The sequence below is a fragment of the Micropterus dolomieu genome, linkage group LG05 (assembly GCF_021292245.1).
Source record: "Micropterus dolomieu isolate WLL.071019.BEF.003 ecotype Adirondacks linkage group LG05, ASM2129224v1, whole genome shotgun sequence".
Taxonomy (NCBI): Eukaryota; Metazoa; Chordata; class Actinopteri; order Centrarchiformes; family Centrarchidae; genus Micropterus; species Micropterus dolomieu.
In genome coordinates, this window is record NC_060154.1 from 26,490,431 (window position 1) to 26,511,063 (window position 20,633).

Genomic DNA, 20,633 nt, shown 5'->3' on the forward strand with positions numbered 1-20,633 from the left:
TGGTTGCAATCGAGGGAAAGATGAATGCGGCCAAGTACAGGGATATCCTGGACGAAAACCTTTTCCAGAGTTCTCTGGACCTCAGACTGGGCCGAAGGTTTACCTTCCAACAAGACAATGACCCTAAGCACACCGCTAAAATAACGAAGGAGTGGCTTCACAACAACTCCGTGGCTGTTCTTGAATGGCCCAGCCAGAGCCCTGACTTAAACCCAATTGAGCATCTCTGGAGAGACCTGAAAATGGCTGTCCACCAACGTTTACCATCCAACCTGACAGAACTGGAGAGGATCTGCAAGGAGGAATGGCAGAGGATACCCAAATCCAGATGTGAAAAACTTGTTGCATCTTTCCCAAAACGACTCATGGCTGTATTAGATCAAAAGGGTGCTTCTACTAAATACTGAGCAAAGGGTCTGAATACTTATGACCATGTGATATTTCAGTTTTTCTTTTTTTATAAATTTGCAAACATTTCTACATTTCTGTTTTTTTCTGTCAAGATGGGGTGCTGAGTGTACATTACTGAGAAATAAAATGAACTTTTTTGATTTTTGGAAAATGGCTGCAATGAAACAAAGAGTGAAAAATTTAAAGGGTTCTGAATACTTTCTGTACCCACTGTAGTTGAAGCAGTTAACCAGATTATCTGTGTTGTCTGACTGACTTTTTCATTAAAAAAAATGTATTTTTGCTTTTATCATTTCATGTCAGGCAGAATCAAAATTACATGCAAGCAGAGTAATTTTCATTTAATGTAATGGCTCAACTTATAACATCATTTTGCAGCCCTTTTACATTGATTCAATTGACAGTGGTGTACAACACATGAATGAATGAAATGAAATTGTGATTATAGGCTGCTTAGATAGGATGCTGCTCAGCATTAGAAACATTTTTCAATTTACGAGCTTACATCCACAGCTGGTGTCCTTAATACCAATGTAGTGTTTATTTCCTTCACTGAAACTATAGCAGTCGATGCCTAGAGGACTGACAGTGATTATTCTTTTCCAGTATAACCTACATGACCCTACATGATCCCAGCTTTGTTGGAGGGGAAGAGCCCTGGGACCTGGAAAAGAGGTATCGGCTAGGCAGCGAGGTTACCAGCCTGTCCCTATCCCGCTCTGATTCCTCAGAGAAGAACGAGCATCTGGACAACCTCAACCTCAACTTCAGGCTCACCAAAAGTATGAGGTGAGACCTTTCATGCAGCTGCTAGTAAAAATCTATGGCTTTATATACTGGTACTTCCCAACCGCTTGTCCTTTTGACACCTTAATATGAAGGCATGAGTGTTTAATGTTGAAACCTTTAGATCAGTTTATTGTTGTATTTAGCAAGTCCCAAATATATTGTTTATTTATTTATGGTTATCATTTAAGTAAACCATAGATTTATCTTGTGGCCCCTTGTCGGATTCCTAACCTGGAAACCACTAGTATACAGCACGCTATCATACTGAATACTGACTATCTACTTTGTTTTGTCTTTTCAGATGCTGCTTCAGGGCCTCCAAAGTTGCCACAATCTTTACTATCGTTGTTCTCTGCAGTGTAAGTGGATGTGTTGCTCTAGCATCATATTGTAAAAAACAACCTAATAATTAACTTAATAAGGAAATTAACTTTGTGCTAAAAATCTATACATTTTATTTTTTTTCAGAGAGTTAGATGAGAAAGTTTGTTGCTGGACTTAGCTTAGCTTAGCATAACGTTTGGGAGGAGGGTGAAACAGCTAGCTTGGTTATGTCCGAAGTTCAGAAACACACCCACAGGCAACTCTAAAGCTCATTAATAAAGCCTATGAAATTAAAAAAAAAAAATAATTTGTGGTGTTAGATGCTGGACATATTTCTTGCGTCTGTGGCTGATTTAAGAGCAACACTACAGGGAACAAAATACTCAAAATTGTTTTTACATTTTTCTTTGTGTACAGACAGATTAATGAGACAAGATACAATGTGTTAATTAGTGCGCTTTAGAAATGCTGGTATCCATATCTTTGAAGCTTAGAAGCCAGACTAGCTATTTCCCTCTGCCTTCAGTCTTAATTCTAGCCAAGCTAAATTCTTGCCCTGACACAATGGTATTCATTTATTTTTTAATTTTAATTTATTTCACACTCGATATTTCTGGTAGGAATTGTGTGGACTGAGTGAATAATATGTGGATGAATTTATTCTGGTTTCAGCTGTTCTTCAGTATGTATCCAGATCGAGACAACCCCTGGAGGATGTTGGCAGTCTCTTCAACAGACAGTTTCTGTATCCTCGACGTCATTGTTGATGCACATGGTATTTTATGTTATGTTCTGAAAGTAGAAGCAAAAAGGCGGGCTGCAAAAGGCCAACAGACCTTTAATCAACAGGGAGACGGGTCGGACATGATGCAGGTGTGTTTTACTTTGAGGGCATGCACTTACCGGAGAAGAAAAAAATACTTTGACAGGTTTTTTAAAATGTGTTTAATTTACAACGGTCTTCATCTTCCTTTAATCAGAGTGAATGCTGCAGGAGAAGATAAGAGGGAGGTAAAAGGGAGTGGTAGCAATCCTGGTGAATAAATGGTCCCTACTGCTGTGTATGTGTACTTCAATCTATGAGTCGTTATTCAAAGAGGGATGATCCTCTTGTCTTCGTTATGTTCTGAAAAGGACTCAATAGGAACACTGCACAATTTATGATGTTGCTTATTTTTATCAGTTCCAAAATGTCATCTCCAAAAAGTACAAAAATCCTTTCCTGTGTCCTTCAGTCTATGCTAAAAAAAAAAATGCAGTATTCTGTGTCAGTCTCGTATTCAAAATATCCCCGTTTTTTTCTTGACGTCCGTGTCCCGCAGCAATGAACTTGACAAATTTTAGAGACAATGCTTTGTTGAAGCTTCAGGTGGGAGGGCCTTTCACTGGAGGAATGATTGACCTCACCAATCAGGAGTACATACTGATCCAGGTGGAGCAGACGGAGCAGACGGGAGAAAGGAGGAGGAGGACTCAGCAGGTGAGGCCATCTATGTGATATATTTTGCTTTGCTGTACCATCTTTTGATTTGTGAAAGGCAAACTCATTTATCTTCTGCTGTTTGTCAACAGGTGACCCATAATTGGACCATTCCTCTACTTAGTGAACGAAGTGACCTGATACAGTTAACAAAAACATTTGAGATGATCAGCAGGTACCCAGAATACTGTATGACACTGTTGATTTGAACAGGTTGATGCTAACATGCATATTGGCTTCTTTGAATGGATGTTATTAAGGGAAGAAAAGGGGGAGGGTTATGTCATTTTTATTTTTGCTGGAGGGAGGGTTGTCTGACTTTTCTTTAGAGGGTGTGAGGCTGTGTGAAATGCTAATGTGAACATGTAAAATAACAATGCTAGCATTCTGATATTTAGCCGGTATATTGATTGCTATCTTAGTTTTGAATTTTAGCATGCTAATATTTACTAATTAGCACAAAACAGAAAGTATAGCTGAGGCTGATGACAATGTCATTAGTTTTACAGGTATTTGCTCGAAAAATGACAGCTTTGACATAAGCCTAAACAACTAAACAGGCAAATACACCAGAGTTTGTCTTTCACATGAACCAAACAGCTTAGGTGTGAAAGTATCCTTAAATTGTGTATGCTTTGGCTCTAACTCTCTAACCAGTTAGTCGTCATCCTTAAAATCTTGATTTTTTAGAAAGTAAAACATGTGTTTTAACGCTGCTGCTAACCGCAGTAATTTTCCTACTGTCCCTAAAGACTAGTAGATATACAGAAACATGAACACTTGTACAATGTAATGCAGTCAAATACAACAAGTCTACATTAAACACTAGCTCTGTGAGGCGTATTATATCATTTTCAAATAGAGGGAAACCTTCTACGTTTACCATCTGCTGTGTATATCTTAATTTATACATGCACAAATATTTTAGCTAAAGCCTTCACCAGTGTGCAGGTTCAATGATTACACCACAGTTTAAACATCCTTTAAGTAAGTAGTATCAGGTGGAAACAATTTGGGCATGGAATTACTTGTTGGCATTACATAGACCTAGATATTATGTAAAAGAATCAATGTTGTCAAAAAACACATTTATTTCTTACATAGAAATTATTTTGTAGCTAGCACAGGTCCTCTGAAAGTTTCATAAAATGCGTAGTGTCAGATGTACAAGAACCAATTTGTCATTGAGGCCCACTGGGAACAGTGAATTGAGTTTGTTCATGTCTTGCGAGTACTTTCTTCTCAAAGTTGCCATCTCCACGTCCTGCCATTACTTTTTCTGTCCTCATGCACTGAACATTATTAATTAAATGTCTTGCAATAGGTGAATTTATGTCACATACCGTTGAGTGTGTGGTGGTGATTTCTTGGACAGCATTATATAGCATTGTAAGGTGTTGTGCTGTTTAGCCTCCGCTGCTAGACTTCAACACATAAGCATTTCTAGTTTAGGAATTGATAATAGAAAGATTCTTTATTGTCTTTTTCCAAGAAAATTCATTGTCACAGTCTGTACAGAGCCTGACTTAACTACATTAAGACATCATGTCATCCACATTTATACACACATATATACACAAATACCTATACACATAGCACCTACACACATGACAGTCACTGCTGTGTTTTCTTGAGTGATGCAGTGGCAAACGGGGCAAAGCTCCTGCCATGGCATGCCCGTTTCCAGGCCAGGGATCTGTACCTACGACCAGATGGAAGCATAGTGAAGAATGGGTTGAGGGGGTGCCTGGGATCATATGGGTGTAATGGCTTTGCTGTTTTGGTCTGATAGACTGATAATGTTCAATGATAGAAAAACATGCACATCATCCACGTTGCTGTGCTGGATCCTTTCCCGCACAGTGAACCCATCGTCATCACGGTTCAGGCCTTCCTGCAGGATAATGAGGTGGTGCCGTTATCCATGACCCACCAGTCGCTCTACGTCAACGTGGAGACACAGGTGGCCATCGCTGGAATCATCCTGACTGGGGTCTATGTTCTCATCATCTTTGAGGTAAATTGCCTGTGATGCTTACGCTCTTCGGTGGATGATGAACGAGTTTGTTTTCAGTACAGTATCTGCTGCCTCATTGGAAATGTGTAACACGTACAACGGGTATTACAGCAGAGGAAGCTCTGATTTTACCCATATACCTAAAATACTGTCCTGAATTTTTGTGTGTTCATTTTGCCCGATTATACGAGTGAGTCGGTGCGTATACACTCACTCACTCACTCACTCCCACACTTGCACTGGTAAGGCCTTTTTCATTGAAGACATTTTGACATGTCATAGTATGAACAAGTGTAAATAATAATAAAATTAACAATGGCTCAGTTCCATTTAGCTGCTTCAGTTTCAGTGTCCCTGTATATTTCACGCTGCCTCACACTATCATGACTTACTGGGAAAAACACAGAGCCATTGTTAATGTTATTAGTAACGCCTGTACTTTTACTATGACAAGTCAAAATGTCTGGGAAACAAATTCTTTTCTGAAATCACTGATATATCCAACTTGGGGCTTAAAGGGTCACATGGCTTTCCATAGGTGTGCAAGGCCTGTTTACAAAGCATGTTTTTGACTTAATGCTTATTTATAGATTGCAAATCGTGTTTTAATCATTAACAAGGTGTTTAAAAAACGCATCACCTGAGGAATTCCCTATGATTCATATATAAATAACAAGAAATAAAAAGTTATTAATGTAACTTATTAACATATATGTGACAAGGCATTGATGGTTATCAATCAGTTCACACTTATTGATTCAATGTTAATTAATTACTTATTAGTTATGGTATTATTTTTAATTTCCCATATATTAGTTCTCATTACTGTGATGTGTTGCTCACTAGCCTCTCTCTTGACACATTAGATTTGAGCTCCCTGGATATACATCTGTAATTTTCATTCATTTCCAGTCAGTGTTTGGATTTAATTAGACAGGCTAATCTCCCCAAGTGCGACAAGGCGTGAACTCACTAAGCTGTGCCAGCAGGGGCAATACTATGGTGCGAAAGTCAACAGCGGGCTGTGAGAGATGCCTGCACTGTCACACCCTGCACACACTCTCATGTGCCATCTCTGTTACTGACAGGTCCGCATGCAGAGGCCATGATTGAAAGTCAGAGGGATTGATGATCAGATGATCATACAGTGCATGACCACTCAGACATCAGCTAGGTGTCATCTGACTTCAGCTCTGTCAGGTGTACATTTTGAATGTCTCACTCCCGTCTGCAGAGGAGATTTGTGTTTCTTAATCACACTTATGAGTGATCACATATGCTTCCTCTCACAATTAGGATATTATGATTTTCTCAAAGATAAGTTCATACAAAAGGACCTGTGTTCTTAATAGGCGCTTCCTTACAGTGGTCTAAAGGACAGAATCACAGCACAGTTTTCCTTTCATTATTCTTGACAAAGGCTCAGTCAGAAAAAGAGGTTGCCTTTGTTCTCCTTTATTCAGACAATTAGAAGTTTCTGAAGGTCTGTTGCCTGTCTGAGCTATTATTCACCTTGAGTGACAAGACCCAGTTTATTGCTGAGTTGTTTAGCAAGGTCAATATGCATTGAAGACGACGGAAGTTCTCTTCAAAGATTGTTCTTTTAGAACAGACACAGAATTAACCAACAATCTTTTTTGTCAGAATAAACCTGTGAAAAAAAACTGCTTTACATAATGCAAATACAATAGTTTTTATTTTTTAAACAAGATCTTCCACTTAAGCCAATACAAAGGCCACAGATCCCAGTTTCTTCACGAGGAACATTTGCCAGTATTGACAAAGTGACCTGCTTTCCTGTAATTTATTGCGCTGGCATGAATGTCAGAGGCACAGCTCTGATGTCTGATAACACATCCATGCTTATCACACAATTTTTAATAATGGGATGCATCATACATGAGTGTGGTGATGGAGCCTTGTGGAGCAGGGTGACTCTTACAGTAGCATGGAGTTGTTTGTAATCTCCTTGAAGTTCTGCATTTTTCGATATTTTACAGAAAAAGAAATGACAGACCATCATAGACCTAATGAAACATGGGCCCCAGCAACATTGTTTTGACTCATCTTTCCTTTAAAGAAAATAGTTGGGTGTTTTAAGATTGTCTCTTTAAATTACAGTGTACAGTTTGACATGCAGTATGGCCTTTAATAACAGATACAAAAAGTTAAAAACAAAACAACACCCACACCATGAGTAAGATAAAAACATAACATAATAAATGAATGATGATTGAATTAAAACGATTTGCAGCAGTGACTATAAAGTTATTCCACCCATGTGACTTAACCAAAGGTAATTAAAGCATTTGACTTGAATTCCAGATTTGTTATGCATGTAAATGGAGAATAATTGACTTAATGTGCCTGTTTGATTTGGGTTGTTCAGTTTTTGTGAGAGTGTAGCTCTGTGAATGAGAGTGAGAGAGAGAGAAAGATAGTGGTTTAATCTTTATCTAAATGTTGATATTTTAATATTGTAACCTTCTTCGATTCCGAGCCATTCAATTTATTGTTTCTGGTGAATCTTTTGAATTTTCAGATTGTGCACCGCACTCTGGCAGCCATGCTGGGATCGTTGGCAGCCTTAGCTGCCCTGGCTGTCATTGGTGATGTGAGTCTCTTTTACTCTTCTGTTTTAATGAGTGATGGCTAGAACTGCTTAGCTATTCAAACACTATACTTTTGTCAAAATTTGAGTTGCCAATCTGCCAGAAATTTCAGGGAACAATAAGGACAGCTTGAAATTAGACAGAAAGTTTGTTAGCTTAAAATAGTTGCAAGTTAGCTAGCAACCCTAGCTGAATTGATAGCAAGTCGTTGAGTGATATTACATGATGTGCATGGTAAACAGAGCTGGGTTAATTACTTCTTCCTGGTAGAGTTTCCCACTCAAAGGATTCAAAATGGCTGCCATGTCAATTAGGCCAGTTTCATTTTTGTACCAGAAGAATTTATAGTTTGAGATGTTCTTGCATTCACATACATACAGAAGTCATTAAAAAATAAAAGCCAAGATTTTAATTATAGATTGTCTGTAAAGAAGCTGATAGTTGGGGATGGAACAGTGGCTGAGACACATGCCTTTGGTGTGAGAGACCCAGGTTCAATTCCCCACTGTGACACATCCACCAACATGTCCCTGAGCAAGACACTTAACCCTTAGTTGCTCCAGAGGTGTGCGACCTCTGACATGTATAGCAAATGTAAGTTGCTTTGGATAAAAGCATCACCTAAATGAATTGTATAATGTAAATAATGTAATGTAGTTCTTTGTGTTGAAACAGCACTCAGAATCTATTGCAACAAAAAGAAGGGTATGCAATGAATGTAGGAAGGGTATCTAGTTCCTAGATTTTAAGGGTCAGTAAAGTATCACAAGTTGGAAAATAGTTTTCAAAGTTCCAACTTATGTAGGGAATGCACAGGTGTAATTAATAACATTAATTACGGGTTACGGTTTGAGAGTATTGACCCTGTGGGCTCACTTGGGCAATTCAGTGGAACAGAGCTATCGTTAGTGTTACACGTTCCACCTGTGCTCCTCCTGCTATAACAAGTCAAAATGTCGTCTGTGGAAAAAGACCTATAGCACCCAAAGGCAGAATCTGGGCCAGGAGGAGTTATAGCAGTGCCAAAACACAACAAAGTTACAGTTACAACAAATAAATGTGTTAAACTTGCCAGGAAGTTTAGCCCTGTACTGGAAATAGCAGTTTGCCACATTAACTAGGGATTCATTAATCTGACATGAAGTTTTTGACTTTTACCTTTTTGCTTTTTCTCCACAGATCTGATAATTGTTAATAAATCTCTGTCACATCTAATTATTTTCTTTGTCTCTCCCACAGCGGCCCAGTCTGGTTACTGTGGTAGAGTGGATCGACTATGAGACGCTGGCTCTCCTGTTTGGCATGGTTAGACCAATAAATCAAATTAATGATGAAATTAATTAAACTCTTGTGGACAGTCTGGTTTGTGAGATTTTACACAGAAGTATTATTTTATTTCATATCACCATCTTCACTTCCCTTTATGCACGTTCTATCAGTCTTCGATCAATCTATCAACTACTGACAGTGAAATCTGTTTATGTGGAGGCAAGTGAAATTGACAATATAAAATCTTGTCTCCATGGAAACAAACATTTCCTGTCAAGTGTCAAGAAGAGGATGTCTGAAGAGTTTCTATGAAGGCTTAAAAGGCTGTATTTCAGTTAAACCATTCTTTTCAGACACATTATAACTTCATAGCTGATCACATCTATAACAAAATATTATAGTAATCATTATTCACATTAAAGATAATTCTGCCAGATCAGTGATATGTAAATTTCTAAATTTCATATTGATGCATGACCACAGATGGTAGCTTCCTTTGGACAACTTCCACTGTCAACAGCTGCCACTGAAATGTTCATCTTATTCTGTGAAATACAGCAGAGGTGCTTTCTGAAAATATTCCAAACCTACAGTAAAGGCAACACATTTCAAAGACACCGTGTATTTATATGTGCTACAACAAACTCCATACAAAGCAATTATGTTAAACTATTTGTGTATAATATATATTCAGGTAAATATCACTCAATAACAGTTTGGAGCTATCACCACTTTTTTTGGACCATGTTCTTGGCCTTTGCACTCATTTTGCTGTGGTACCTTGACGGGTATGACAATAAAGTATCAGTGAAAAGAATGCTAGAATCCTGAAAGTTGAGCACATTGGTTATGTCTGTTTTACCGACTGCCATCTCTTACGTGAGCACCGACTTGTCGTCTGTGGTGACTATTTTTGAAATATGATCTTGTTACATAATGGTAAAAGATTTTTGTTTTTTAACAAAAATTTCATCTTTCTTCCAGATGGTACTGGTGGCCATATTTTCAGAGACTGGCTTCTTTGATTATTGTGCTGTGAAGGTGAGCAGGCTGTGCGATGGGTCCTAGTACCAACACAGAAAATAACCAAATCAATACAATCAGTAGAGAAAGTCTGACGTTTTGAACATGGGGGGATACTTTTTGCATGACCTTTGACCATGTGGAATATTGAGTGACGAGTCTATGAAAATAGCCACCCACTGGTATTTTAGAGTTGTCTCAAAGGCGACAAGCTTTGAGCTATTTCTGAAATTAGCACTAATACATGACAAGCCTGTAGTTGTTATGCTATGACATGACCAATATTTGGGAAGACCTTTGTAATCTAAGATGACCTAACAAGTTTGATGCCTATCTTTACATCCTGACTTTAAAGTACAGCACTGTAACAGGCTGACAAGAATGACATTTGTTTTATGGGAAGGTTCAGAAAACTAGGTCAGCACTGTCTATTAAAATGAGCCGAGTTTGTTTAATAGTTTGTTTTCTCCGACTGCAATTGCTCTCGTTGCGGACTTCAGTACTGCAAAGTTAATTTAGCTTTAACACAATAACTTTAGCTTAAGCCTTGCTGTACTATTGTGTTACGTGTATCCTACGAATAATAAAGGGATCCACATTCTCAAATAAGTCTGTTACTCTACAGTAGGAGATGAGACCTTCATCAAGGTCAACAGCTCTGGCATGCTCAGTTTTAATCCTGGATATTCGGTGTAGATGGCGAAGGAGGGCAAATGCCTTTGTCCTTTAGGTACAGTAGCACTCAGACAAGGAGAATAAATCGAGGGATCTTGCAGGTACATGGATTTAAGTGTGAGTTGGACAAGGGCAGGCACTCCAAATTAAAATACCTTCCCTGAGAACAGCTTGGCAGCTCTGATGTACTATTACATCCAAAAGGTGGTCATCCTGAGCCGCTCCCATGGGGCTAATACTTGCATATTAGCATTAAAGACTGAGTGTGAATCTGTGCGTAGTTCAATATGACATGGCTATTTTTGGAATCTGAATACACTGCCCTTTCTAGTGCTACTACTCATAATGGTAATTTAAGCATTAAAGTGCTTATTTATGATATATGACTATGACATTTTTGATGCTTTGAAAGGCTGAAACACATTTCAGAAGTGTCAGAACCCGTCCTCAGCAACACCACTCAATGATTACTTTGACTCGATTTTACTCATTGCCATTAACATTACCTCATTGTCCTCTTACTTCTCTCTGTAGGCTTACCAGTTAGCCAGAGGAAGAGTGTGGCCAATGATCTTCATCCTCTGTCTCATCGCTGCCATTCTCTCTGCTTTTCTGGACAATGTGACCACTATGATGCTTTTCACCCCTGTCACCATAAGGTAGAGTCTAACTGTAGCATTGTCGGTTTTTGTACAGATTAAACAAACCACATATAATTAACACAAAATTTAATTAGTAAGTGTTTGAGGAGCCAGTATGCAGACTTTGTTAACTTTGGACAGAGCCAGGCTAGCCGTGTATCAAGGTTATAGAAGAAGTTAATTAAATTTTTTTAGCTTTTTGCCTTTAAGTTAATGTAGCTAATCAGTGATGCATAGGTAGTAACCATACAATATTTCTAGTAAAAAATTGCTTTTGCTGCTAAAAGATGAGAATATACTGGAAATTATATTTTACTTGCCTGAAATTAGACACCCAATAAACATAACACAGATTTGGTGCTCTAATTTGTAACGAGGCCAGCGGGTGTATATCCTGTACAGCCTCGATGTGAAGGACTGATGTCTTTTTATATTCCTGCATTTATTTCTCCCACAAGCCGTCAAATCTAATCGGGGCTAAAGGGCTTTTCTGTCTCTATCTGATTTTACAGGTTGTGTGAGGTGCTTAATCTAGACCCCAGACATGTCCTGATTGCAGAAGTAATCTTCACCAACATTGGAGGGGCTGCCACAGCTGTCGGAGATCCACCCAATGTGATTATAGTATCAAATCAGGACCTGCGCAAAGAAGTAGGCACTTTCACAGCTCTCTGCCTAAACTTGCACTGATGTACTGTACCAGATCCGCTCGGTGTAATCTGACACATGAACCAGACACTTAGTAAAGCAAACACAATGCTCCTCATGACTTGTGAGCAACAGCTATTAATACGATGATGGGAAAATTGCTGTTTAAGCTGTACAGATGGTGTTGTGACAGGTGAATGACAAATCACCTGAAATGGATTCACGTCTCTTCTAGTCCTTTATTTATCTTTTTTGTATTCGCAATCAACTATTCCAGAGGGCGGTTGTTTTTGAATTGAGGCAGCAATATAAATGCTCCGTATAGCGCCTTTCTAGTCTTTTTGACCACTCAAAGTGCTTTTACACTACATCTACACACTGAGCCTAAGTGCTCAAACAGAAACTTACGTTCACACACGTGTGGAACAGCCACCAGGAAAAAAATTAATTATTAAGACTTTTTCTTATAGGTTATTTGTATTGATGAAGTTACTGTGTTTATATTGATTCATTGCCCTCTAGGCGGTGAAGGATTTTGTGAGTCTTTTTGCGCAAAAATGACTAAAAGCTACTTTAGCATTCAAGCACACAAAACCAACAATTCCTCTACAACAGGCTCAGCACAACATGGTAGTCTGAAACTGGCAAGTTTCATTAAGAAATCTAAGACTGTTGTCACCTTTACTTTGTTCAAATCTGCTGTTAATTAAATTAATCAAATATCACTGTTGTCAGGTGATATCAATTCAATGACAAAGAAAACATATTGTAAATTTTTACAGTTTGCTTTGAAAAAGTTTCATAAATTCAATGGTGACATTTAAGTTGGTCCTTGATGATGTACTAAATATCATTTTCTCTTTCTGGAGGTTGTGTTAATATAATACTGAGGTTTTCTATCTTCGTTGAGGTTGTTTTCCTTATATTAAAACATTAGCGTGGATAAGGATAGTAACATTGGGTACCCAATACATGTATTAAAAATATTTTTTATATATAGAGTGCTTTTCAAGATACTCAAAGACACTGTCGTTAAATAAAAGATCCTAGAGGAATGTGTGTTGCAAAGTCATGCAATTACTGTATCACCTTAAGGTGAGATTTTACGAGCAGGTGTGATGCTGCAGGCAGTTTTCTAAAGCCTTCATATTCCTCTTATAAGCTCTGACATTCAATACCTAATAAAGACTTTACAGTGCATACACACATTTATAGTGTACATACAGACAAGTATTTTATGGGTAAGCACTGCGTGAATGTAATCATCTGTGTTTGCTGGTTTGTGCATATGTTATCTCTGTTTAGCACAATCTCTTAATGTATTTATACAGTCGTGAGCTGTGACCCTGTTCAACCTTTATTTATGTTGATGTTGAGGTGATGAATGGAGATGTAGTGGCAGTGAAACCAATTTATATTTTTGTTGCTGCCATCATAAATCATAGGAATTAAAAATGTCAAACCAGTGGAGAAAGAGAAAGAGGTATCTGCCTAATGCTGTCGCATTAGCAGTCTTCCTATAGCCAAATGTTTATAAGATTTGACTTTAAATACCTCCTTGTGCAAACCTTTTTTAGCATAAATATAACTATACTATACTATACTATACTATACTACAGTATACTATACTTGCTCGCCTGCACCATTGCAGCAGCTTATGTCGGTCTGGTCTGGTCTTCTATGAGTGGCATGCTACTGTAGATCACACTGGAGACCCTTTCTTTGGTATTAGTGTCTGATTAAACTTGTGAAGGAGACAGCATCACTCCTGATGCAAGGATGTGTGAAACCATGTAACTGAACGCCTGGCTCGTTTCCTGTGGTGTACATCGCACTTGGTTGAGACCTTGGTGGCAATCCATGCCATACATCATCAATTTGCATCGCTGTAGCACATCATACCTGCATTTAAATATTAGTTTAGCTGACTTTGACCCTGGGACTAGAATGAAATTGACTTCACTGCCCACTTTACATTGTTATTCTCTCTCACCCCATGATATTTTGGAAAACTATTTAGAGGCAAGTTGTCCTCTATTGTACAGATTGTGACAAAAGTGATGTCAGTTAACAGCAGTAATAAGATATCGCTGAGTTAATCAGGGCAGCCTGTCACTGTCTGAAAAGGGCAATGACTTGTGGGCTCTTCTCATAACCTTCAGTCTTCTTATGCTCAGAGGGCCATAGTGCTACATCACTAGAAGACATGACATTTTCCCAGCTGCTTGATGTGGCATCTGTTCGCTGCGCGTGACATTTTCGCCTTTGCGGGTGCAGGCAGTATATTTGGTCTCCTCCGGTGTACAGTAGCTCCTACAACACCAGGCTCCCGCGGCCTGCTGTCCGTTTAGTCTTGGCTCAGTTTCCCAGGTGACCCAGTCACCAGTCATGTCTGGCCTCTGATAAGGACAGCTTGTGTGTGCATGCATGGTTTGCTTGCCTGTTTGTTTGTTTGCATGCTTGCTTGTTTTTGTCAAGGGGATTTTCATGAGAATTCCAGAGATAGAACGAACGGCACAGCTGTGAAGTGTGTGTTTAGGCGATTCTGTCCCTCATCAGAGTGTCCTTGTATTTGATTTGTTCCAGAGCAAGTAGCATGGCGCATACAAAATGTCTACCTCCTTTTTGGTATAATTTCATTGAGGGACACTGGTGACTCTCCTTTGCCAAATGGATCTCCTCCAACCAGTTAGAGGTGTCGTTGACACTGGCTCTGAAATATGGACACACCAGCGTCACAGTTTATGGCTGCAAACAGAGATACATTACAGCAGCAAACACGGACAAAACATAGATTCTGCTCTCTTGCGTGCTATAGAATAATTGGAACGATTGGAAAAATGTTACTAGGATTTAGTGGACTGAGATACAGAAACAAGATATTGCATTTCTTTGTTTTTTAGTTTTGGTTTCTAGTTTCTAGGAAGAGTTTTCTTTTACACCAGGCTTGCATGAGCAGCTATCCCCAACCCACAAGCCTGCCCTGAGATTGAGAGACTGAGAGAGCACGTCTCTTTGGAGGCGTGAATAAAAGAGTAGTCAGAGTTGTGCCGTATGAGTAACGCAATGAGGTGACATGGTGATGAAATAAGATTGTGACATCAAGGGAACATTTGCATCCAGTCTGCTGCACAATTGATGAGGAGTTTAACTTACTGCTGCACACCTGCCACGACATTCTTCATACTCAAACTTGATTTGATGCTTGATAGCTGATATTTCAGATCTTTCAGGTTGTAGAGAATAACTTTGTCTTTGTCATGTCCTGGTTTATCCTGCTGTATGTTTCATGTATCACCCCTCCTCTCCTCCTCTTTTTAGCCTTTGTTGAAACTTCAAATTGCAAATCCTGTAGAGGTCACTATTAACCAGTTTTATCACTATTCTTCAGACTGTGCAAGGATAAGGACTAAAGACAGGATACATCTTAAAGGCTTTATTTACAGGCATCATCATTTAGAAATTACATGCTATATAGATGATGTCATACAAGGACACATTACCAAGGATGTATCTGATAAAATGGTATTCTTTGGAAAAGATTAGCTCTCAATTTTGAGGACAACTTCAGCCGGGGGGCTGCTATTTCTTACTCATGCAGGAAGTAAGATGTGCTCCATGCCAAACTAGAGCTTGGTGAACATGGAAAAACCTTGAGGATGCAATTATCACCACACATTTGTGTGCAATAATCAAATTCTTTGCTTTTTTATGTCGTTCCTGCAGGCTGCTCTCAAATCTAAACTTTTATTGCTTATAATGTCACTTAATATAATGCCACTGTGTACATCTTAGCAGCTCTATTCTTTGCCAAAAATACAGAACTATAAAATCTAACAACAACAGATTAGTGGTTACACCTGCACCTGCTCACATCCTATCCCAGAGTTCTTCTTTGTCTCAGACAACGAACAGCCGAATGATGCTTTCTCAGAGGACCACATGACTTGTCTCACTGTGTCAGTATCATGCTGCATGCTGTTCTTTTTTTCTCATCAAAACTGATGTCTAGGCAACAATGCTAATATGAAATGAAATTGTTGTCTAACACATTCTGTTTCTTTGTCTTACAGGGGATTGATTTTGCCAGTTTCACAGGCTACATGTTCCTTGGAATATGCCTCGTCCTTTTCACCTCCTTTCCGTTCCTGCGGATGCTCTACTGGAACAAAAAACTCTATAACAAAGAGTCGATTGAAATAGTTGGTGAGTGCTGATATTTCTTCAAGCTCACATGGCTTCTGTTAAAAAAACACGTCTTTGGCCAAATCATTTTCTTTATATGTGATGATTTATTTTGAAAGGATGAATAGTGGCGTTCGGCAGGGGAGTTACGATGCTGTCATGGGACTGACATGTAAATTGTAGGATTGCTCTGGATGTGGCACAATCTAAAATCAAGTATGACAGCTTTTAATTATTATTATTATGAAGTGTATTAACTCGCTAAGAACATCAGTGCACATGCTCGCTACAGCGACTCACCTTCTTAGGTGATGTAGTGACCTCATAGAAACTTAATTAACTCATTATGGCCCCAGCCTTCTAACTCCCACACATGATGCATAGTGCCCTCTGAACTGAAGACTTCCCACAATACTGCATTCACATTGTCCTCATCAGATCACCCCGTTATCTCAGATTAAACATTTCTGGTTCATGGCGTGCTCGTTAATAAAATGGTAGCCGCGGTCATGATGTAATAGTTTATAAGTAGGTTTCCAGCTGCTTTTTGGATTTTTAAGCCCAATTTAGGTCTCAGTAAATGTGGCTAAAATTTTGTTTTATTATTAAAGTGCACATACTGCTAAATTCATCGTTTACTTTCACCTTTAGCCTCTTTAAGCACCTCAGCTCCATCAAGAGCCTGATGACTCACCCATCTCAGAATAACTCCTTGTTACTCTGATATTCAGTTGTTATCTTTGACTAGTTGGCTGTAAAAAAAACATGCTTCACTTGTCCAGAGAGCAGCACAGGACTACCCTCTTGGTTCCAGTGTCTTTTTTTAATTGTGCTATTGTAGAAAATATTCAGCTAATCTGGTACAGCACAGTTCTTGTATCTCTTTAATTACCCATTAACATAATTATTTGGCTATCTCTCAAAACCTTACATTGTCCAGAGGTAGAGTACGATCATTTAATAAGAATGAAAACCACAGGGTGTGTTTAGTTTGCATAGTAACTGTGCCCTTCATCCTAGAATTTATTTGCTGCTACTGTAGATCGTTGCATACGAGACCCCTGGGATGTAGATAATGGACAAACTAATATAACAGGGATAGTTGTTCTTCCAGAAACAAAGTCACCCCTTATCAGTACTACAGTACAATACTACAGTGGCCCCCCTCTGAGAAAACCTCAGCAGGAGCTCATTAAAAAAGAGACCACCAAGCCTCCCAGACGTCGCCACACCACTCCCATTTAAGGAGTAAGGAAGACCGACTGGTAGGAGCTATATTGTCACACGGTGCCCCAGGAAGGTTGAAGGAAGACACTGATGATCGCTGTGGTGACCAGTCAATGCAGGCCTGATAGCTCATCTGTAAATCCCACCCTGTGGAGTTTTCCGCTTCTCCCGCCAACCTGGCCTATCTAGGAGAGCATGCGGCTAAATCAGCTCAAAGCCCCCGCCACGACTGGTAATTGTGTGGATTCGCTTACAGGAATGTTTTTTTTCCTGTGCCAGTTAGATCCTATTAAGGTCACCTAGCAACCTTCCTGAAAAAGGATGGCACCTACTGATATCTACACAGGCGTCCAGCTCCCTCAAGCTGTATCTCTGCCTCAACATTGGCTTTTTCCTGAGCTGGTCAATGTGCCCATCGCCTGCTTGCATTTGTCCCTCTATAGGGGCTCACAGCATATTGACTGAAAACATCTTTATATCCCCTCAGTCAGCCTCAGCTCCAGGAGCTATTACCAACCAAATCCCCCACTATGAACATGCTACATACTGTTACTAAGCTTCTCCATTGTAATGACTGTGTGAGTCTATGTGTTGAAAATGTACTAAATACAGGTGGCTTTCTCCCCTGCTCTATTTGTCCTGTTCATCCAGAACTCAAGCACGAGATCCTGGTTTGGAGGCAGACAGCTCAGCGCATTAACCCCGCTAGCCGAGAGGAGACAGCTGTGAAATGCCTCCTGATGCAAAAAGTCCTCAACCTGGAAAGTCTGCTCCGCAAGATGATGAAAACCTTCCATAGGTAAAAAAACAACAACAAAACAGAAAACAGAATATATTTTTCATTGTTAAGAATGTTTTTATCACCTTTCACAGAAACACATTTTCTGTATAACTACACATTATAAAGACATTATTGGTGCATACTGTTTAAATGCGGAAAAACATTGTAATTATATGTAGTCTTTTTGTTTCGTAAAAAAAAAAAATAATAATCGAGGATGGAAGAACACAAGGAAGTCCAAGAATAGTTTATTTGTCCCCCCAGATGTAGCAATTATACCAAAAACAGAATTTCATACCCAATATGTATTCATAAACAGCAATTAGAGGCACCACTTTTCATGATCTAATTTATATTTTAAAACTCTTAAGAGAGTAATTAGTCCATACTTTTTTTGTTTATTGACACTAACATGGAATGAATATGAGATTAAAATGTTCCTGTTTCTGACAGCCAAATTTCTCAAGAGGATAAGAACTGGGAGCAAAACATTCAAGAATTACAAAAGAAGGTAGGCTTTCATACTTCACCTCAGAAAGATTCCTCACACACTGTGACCGTGGCGCATTGATGTTATCTCAATAATGAAGTTTTTTGAAACTTCGCTTGAGACAAATGCTGTCAGTGGTATCATAAAAGAATACATTTTCTCCTCCACAGCACAGAATAACTGACAAGGTCCTCTTAGTGAAGTGTGTGTCCGTCCTTGGTGTGGTGATCTTCATGTTTTTTCTCAACTCCTTCGTTCCCAGCATTCATCTTGATCTCGGTAAGCGTAGCACTATCTCATTATTGTACTCTTTTTACAGGCCCCGCTGGGTGGTTATAGGTTCTGTCATGTAATTATGAATGCAGCTTCCTCTGCCCTTGCATTTGAAATGAGCCTAAATAATGGGTTGACTAGTAAATGCAACCAACAATTTATATGGATACTGAGCTGCATTTAGAACAGTCACATGATATCTATGCATGTGCTACAATTTCAAAGCTGTGTTGAGGAAAAATTTCCAGCAAAACTACAATATGAGCTTTGATACAGTCTTTGAACTGATGTCTCTTTGTGAAGAGTTTCTTGGCAATAATACTGAGTTACACACATAAATTTGTGTACATATAGCTGAGTTGTAAAATCACCAGAATGCAGGCATGTGATTGGCAAAGGGCAAAAAAGCAGGAAAATATACTGAGACCACCCTGATTAAACTGGCGGCAGCTCTAACATGGAAGGTAAAGGAAACTCAAACAGCTGATCAGTGTCTATCTGTTGGAAACTGTAGGAAAAAGTTTGACATTTCATCTCTGGCAGCAGGCGGGCGTGTGCATGAGACGAGAATGACCGCGACAGTTTAACGGGATCACACCAGTCACACAGAAGCCGTTGCCATGGTTACCTCGCGGAGCGCTTGTTTGCCTGTCTGTTGATGAGGAGCGCAGAGCGACCCGCGTGAAAAGGCCTTATATAGCCTAAACCCTTTCACAACCATTCACAAGAAATTAATTAATAACGTGCCAAAACCTTTAAATTAAGGACGACTTAAAAAGCAACCATTCACACAGCAAAGTGTATATTTAGTCTACATGAGTGATCAATAGACAACAAAGTCAAAGTAAACATTAGACATAGCCTCTAACAAGCAATAATCAAAACTTTCCCAATTTATCTGATCCTTATTGTCAACTCAGTGTTGGGCAAGTTACTCAGAAATAATATTACCTACTAGTTACTTAGCATAGGTTATAGATCTACTCCTTAAAAAAGTAATATTAGCTACTCTACTTAGGCCCACTACTGGGTGATAGCCTATTATAGCGTGTTGTGTCCAAACAATAATGCTGCGATGATATGTTGAGAAGAAATCCGCTTTTTACTACTAGGCTATTCCTTCTTCTTCCTTTTATATCTATCTTTATATCTATCTTTCTTCATTATATTCACACACACCGCTTATTGCGTTGTCCACAACGCACACAAAATTTAGAACGGTGTCCTCTCACACATCCAACCGCAAGCATCCACACGGGATCAAACTGGTGTACCCTTTAACGCACACACAGACACACGAACTGACCAGCGCCCACAGTTTATGAGAAAACTCACCATATACAGTGGGTACGGAAAGTATTCAGACCCCTTTAAATTTTTCACTCTTTGTTTCATTGCAGCCATTTTCCAAAAATCAAAAAAGTTCATTTTATTTCTCAGTAATGTACACTCAGCACCCCATCTTGACAGAAAAAAACAGAAATGTAGAAATGTTTGCAAATTTATTAAAAAAGAAAAACTGAAATATCACTTGGTCATAAGTATTCAGACCCTTTGCTCAGTATTTAGTAGAAGCACCCTTTTGATCTAATACAGCCATGAGTCGTTTTGGGAAAGATGCAACAAGTTTTTCACATCTGGATTTGGGTATCCTCTGCCATTCCTCCTTGCAGATCCTCTCCAGTTCTGTCAGGTTGGATGGTAAACGTTGGTGGACAGCCATTTTCAGGTCTCTCCAGAGATGCTCAATTGGGTTTAAGTCAGGGCTCTGGCTGGGCCATTCAAGAA

At 39.1% G+C, this 20,633-nt stretch overlaps 1 protein-coding gene across 1 annotated transcript in view; it reads left to right on the forward strand.

The window, feature by feature from the left end:
* Positions 1-20,633, forward strand: part of oca2 (oculocutaneous albinism II) — a 41,958-nt gene that overhangs the window by 6,005 nt on the left and 15,320 nt on the right. The window contains exons 3-17 of the mRNA XM_046050024.1: positions 1,018-1,200; positions 1,502-1,559; positions 2,197-2,269; positions 2,847-3,004; positions 3,097-3,179; positions 4,868-5,021; positions 7,564-7,635; positions 8,873-8,938; positions 9,887-9,943; positions 11,135-11,259; positions 11,754-11,892; positions 15,963-16,095; positions 17,953-18,100; positions 18,536-18,593; positions 18,743-18,851. Of these exons, the coding sequence (XP_045905980.1) occupies positions 1,018-1,200; positions 1,502-1,559; positions 2,197-2,269; positions 2,847-3,004; positions 3,097-3,179; positions 4,868-5,021; positions 7,564-7,635; positions 8,873-8,938; positions 9,887-9,943; positions 11,135-11,259; positions 11,754-11,892; positions 15,963-16,095; positions 17,953-18,100; positions 18,536-18,593; positions 18,743-18,851 (1,616 nt within the window). The remainder of the gene's footprint in view (positions 1-1,017; positions 1,201-1,501; positions 1,560-2,196; positions 2,270-2,846; positions 3,005-3,096; positions 3,180-4,867; positions 5,022-7,563; positions 7,636-8,872; positions 8,939-9,886; positions 9,944-11,134; positions 11,260-11,753; positions 11,893-15,962; positions 16,096-17,952; positions 18,101-18,535; positions 18,594-18,742; positions 18,852-20,633) is intronic.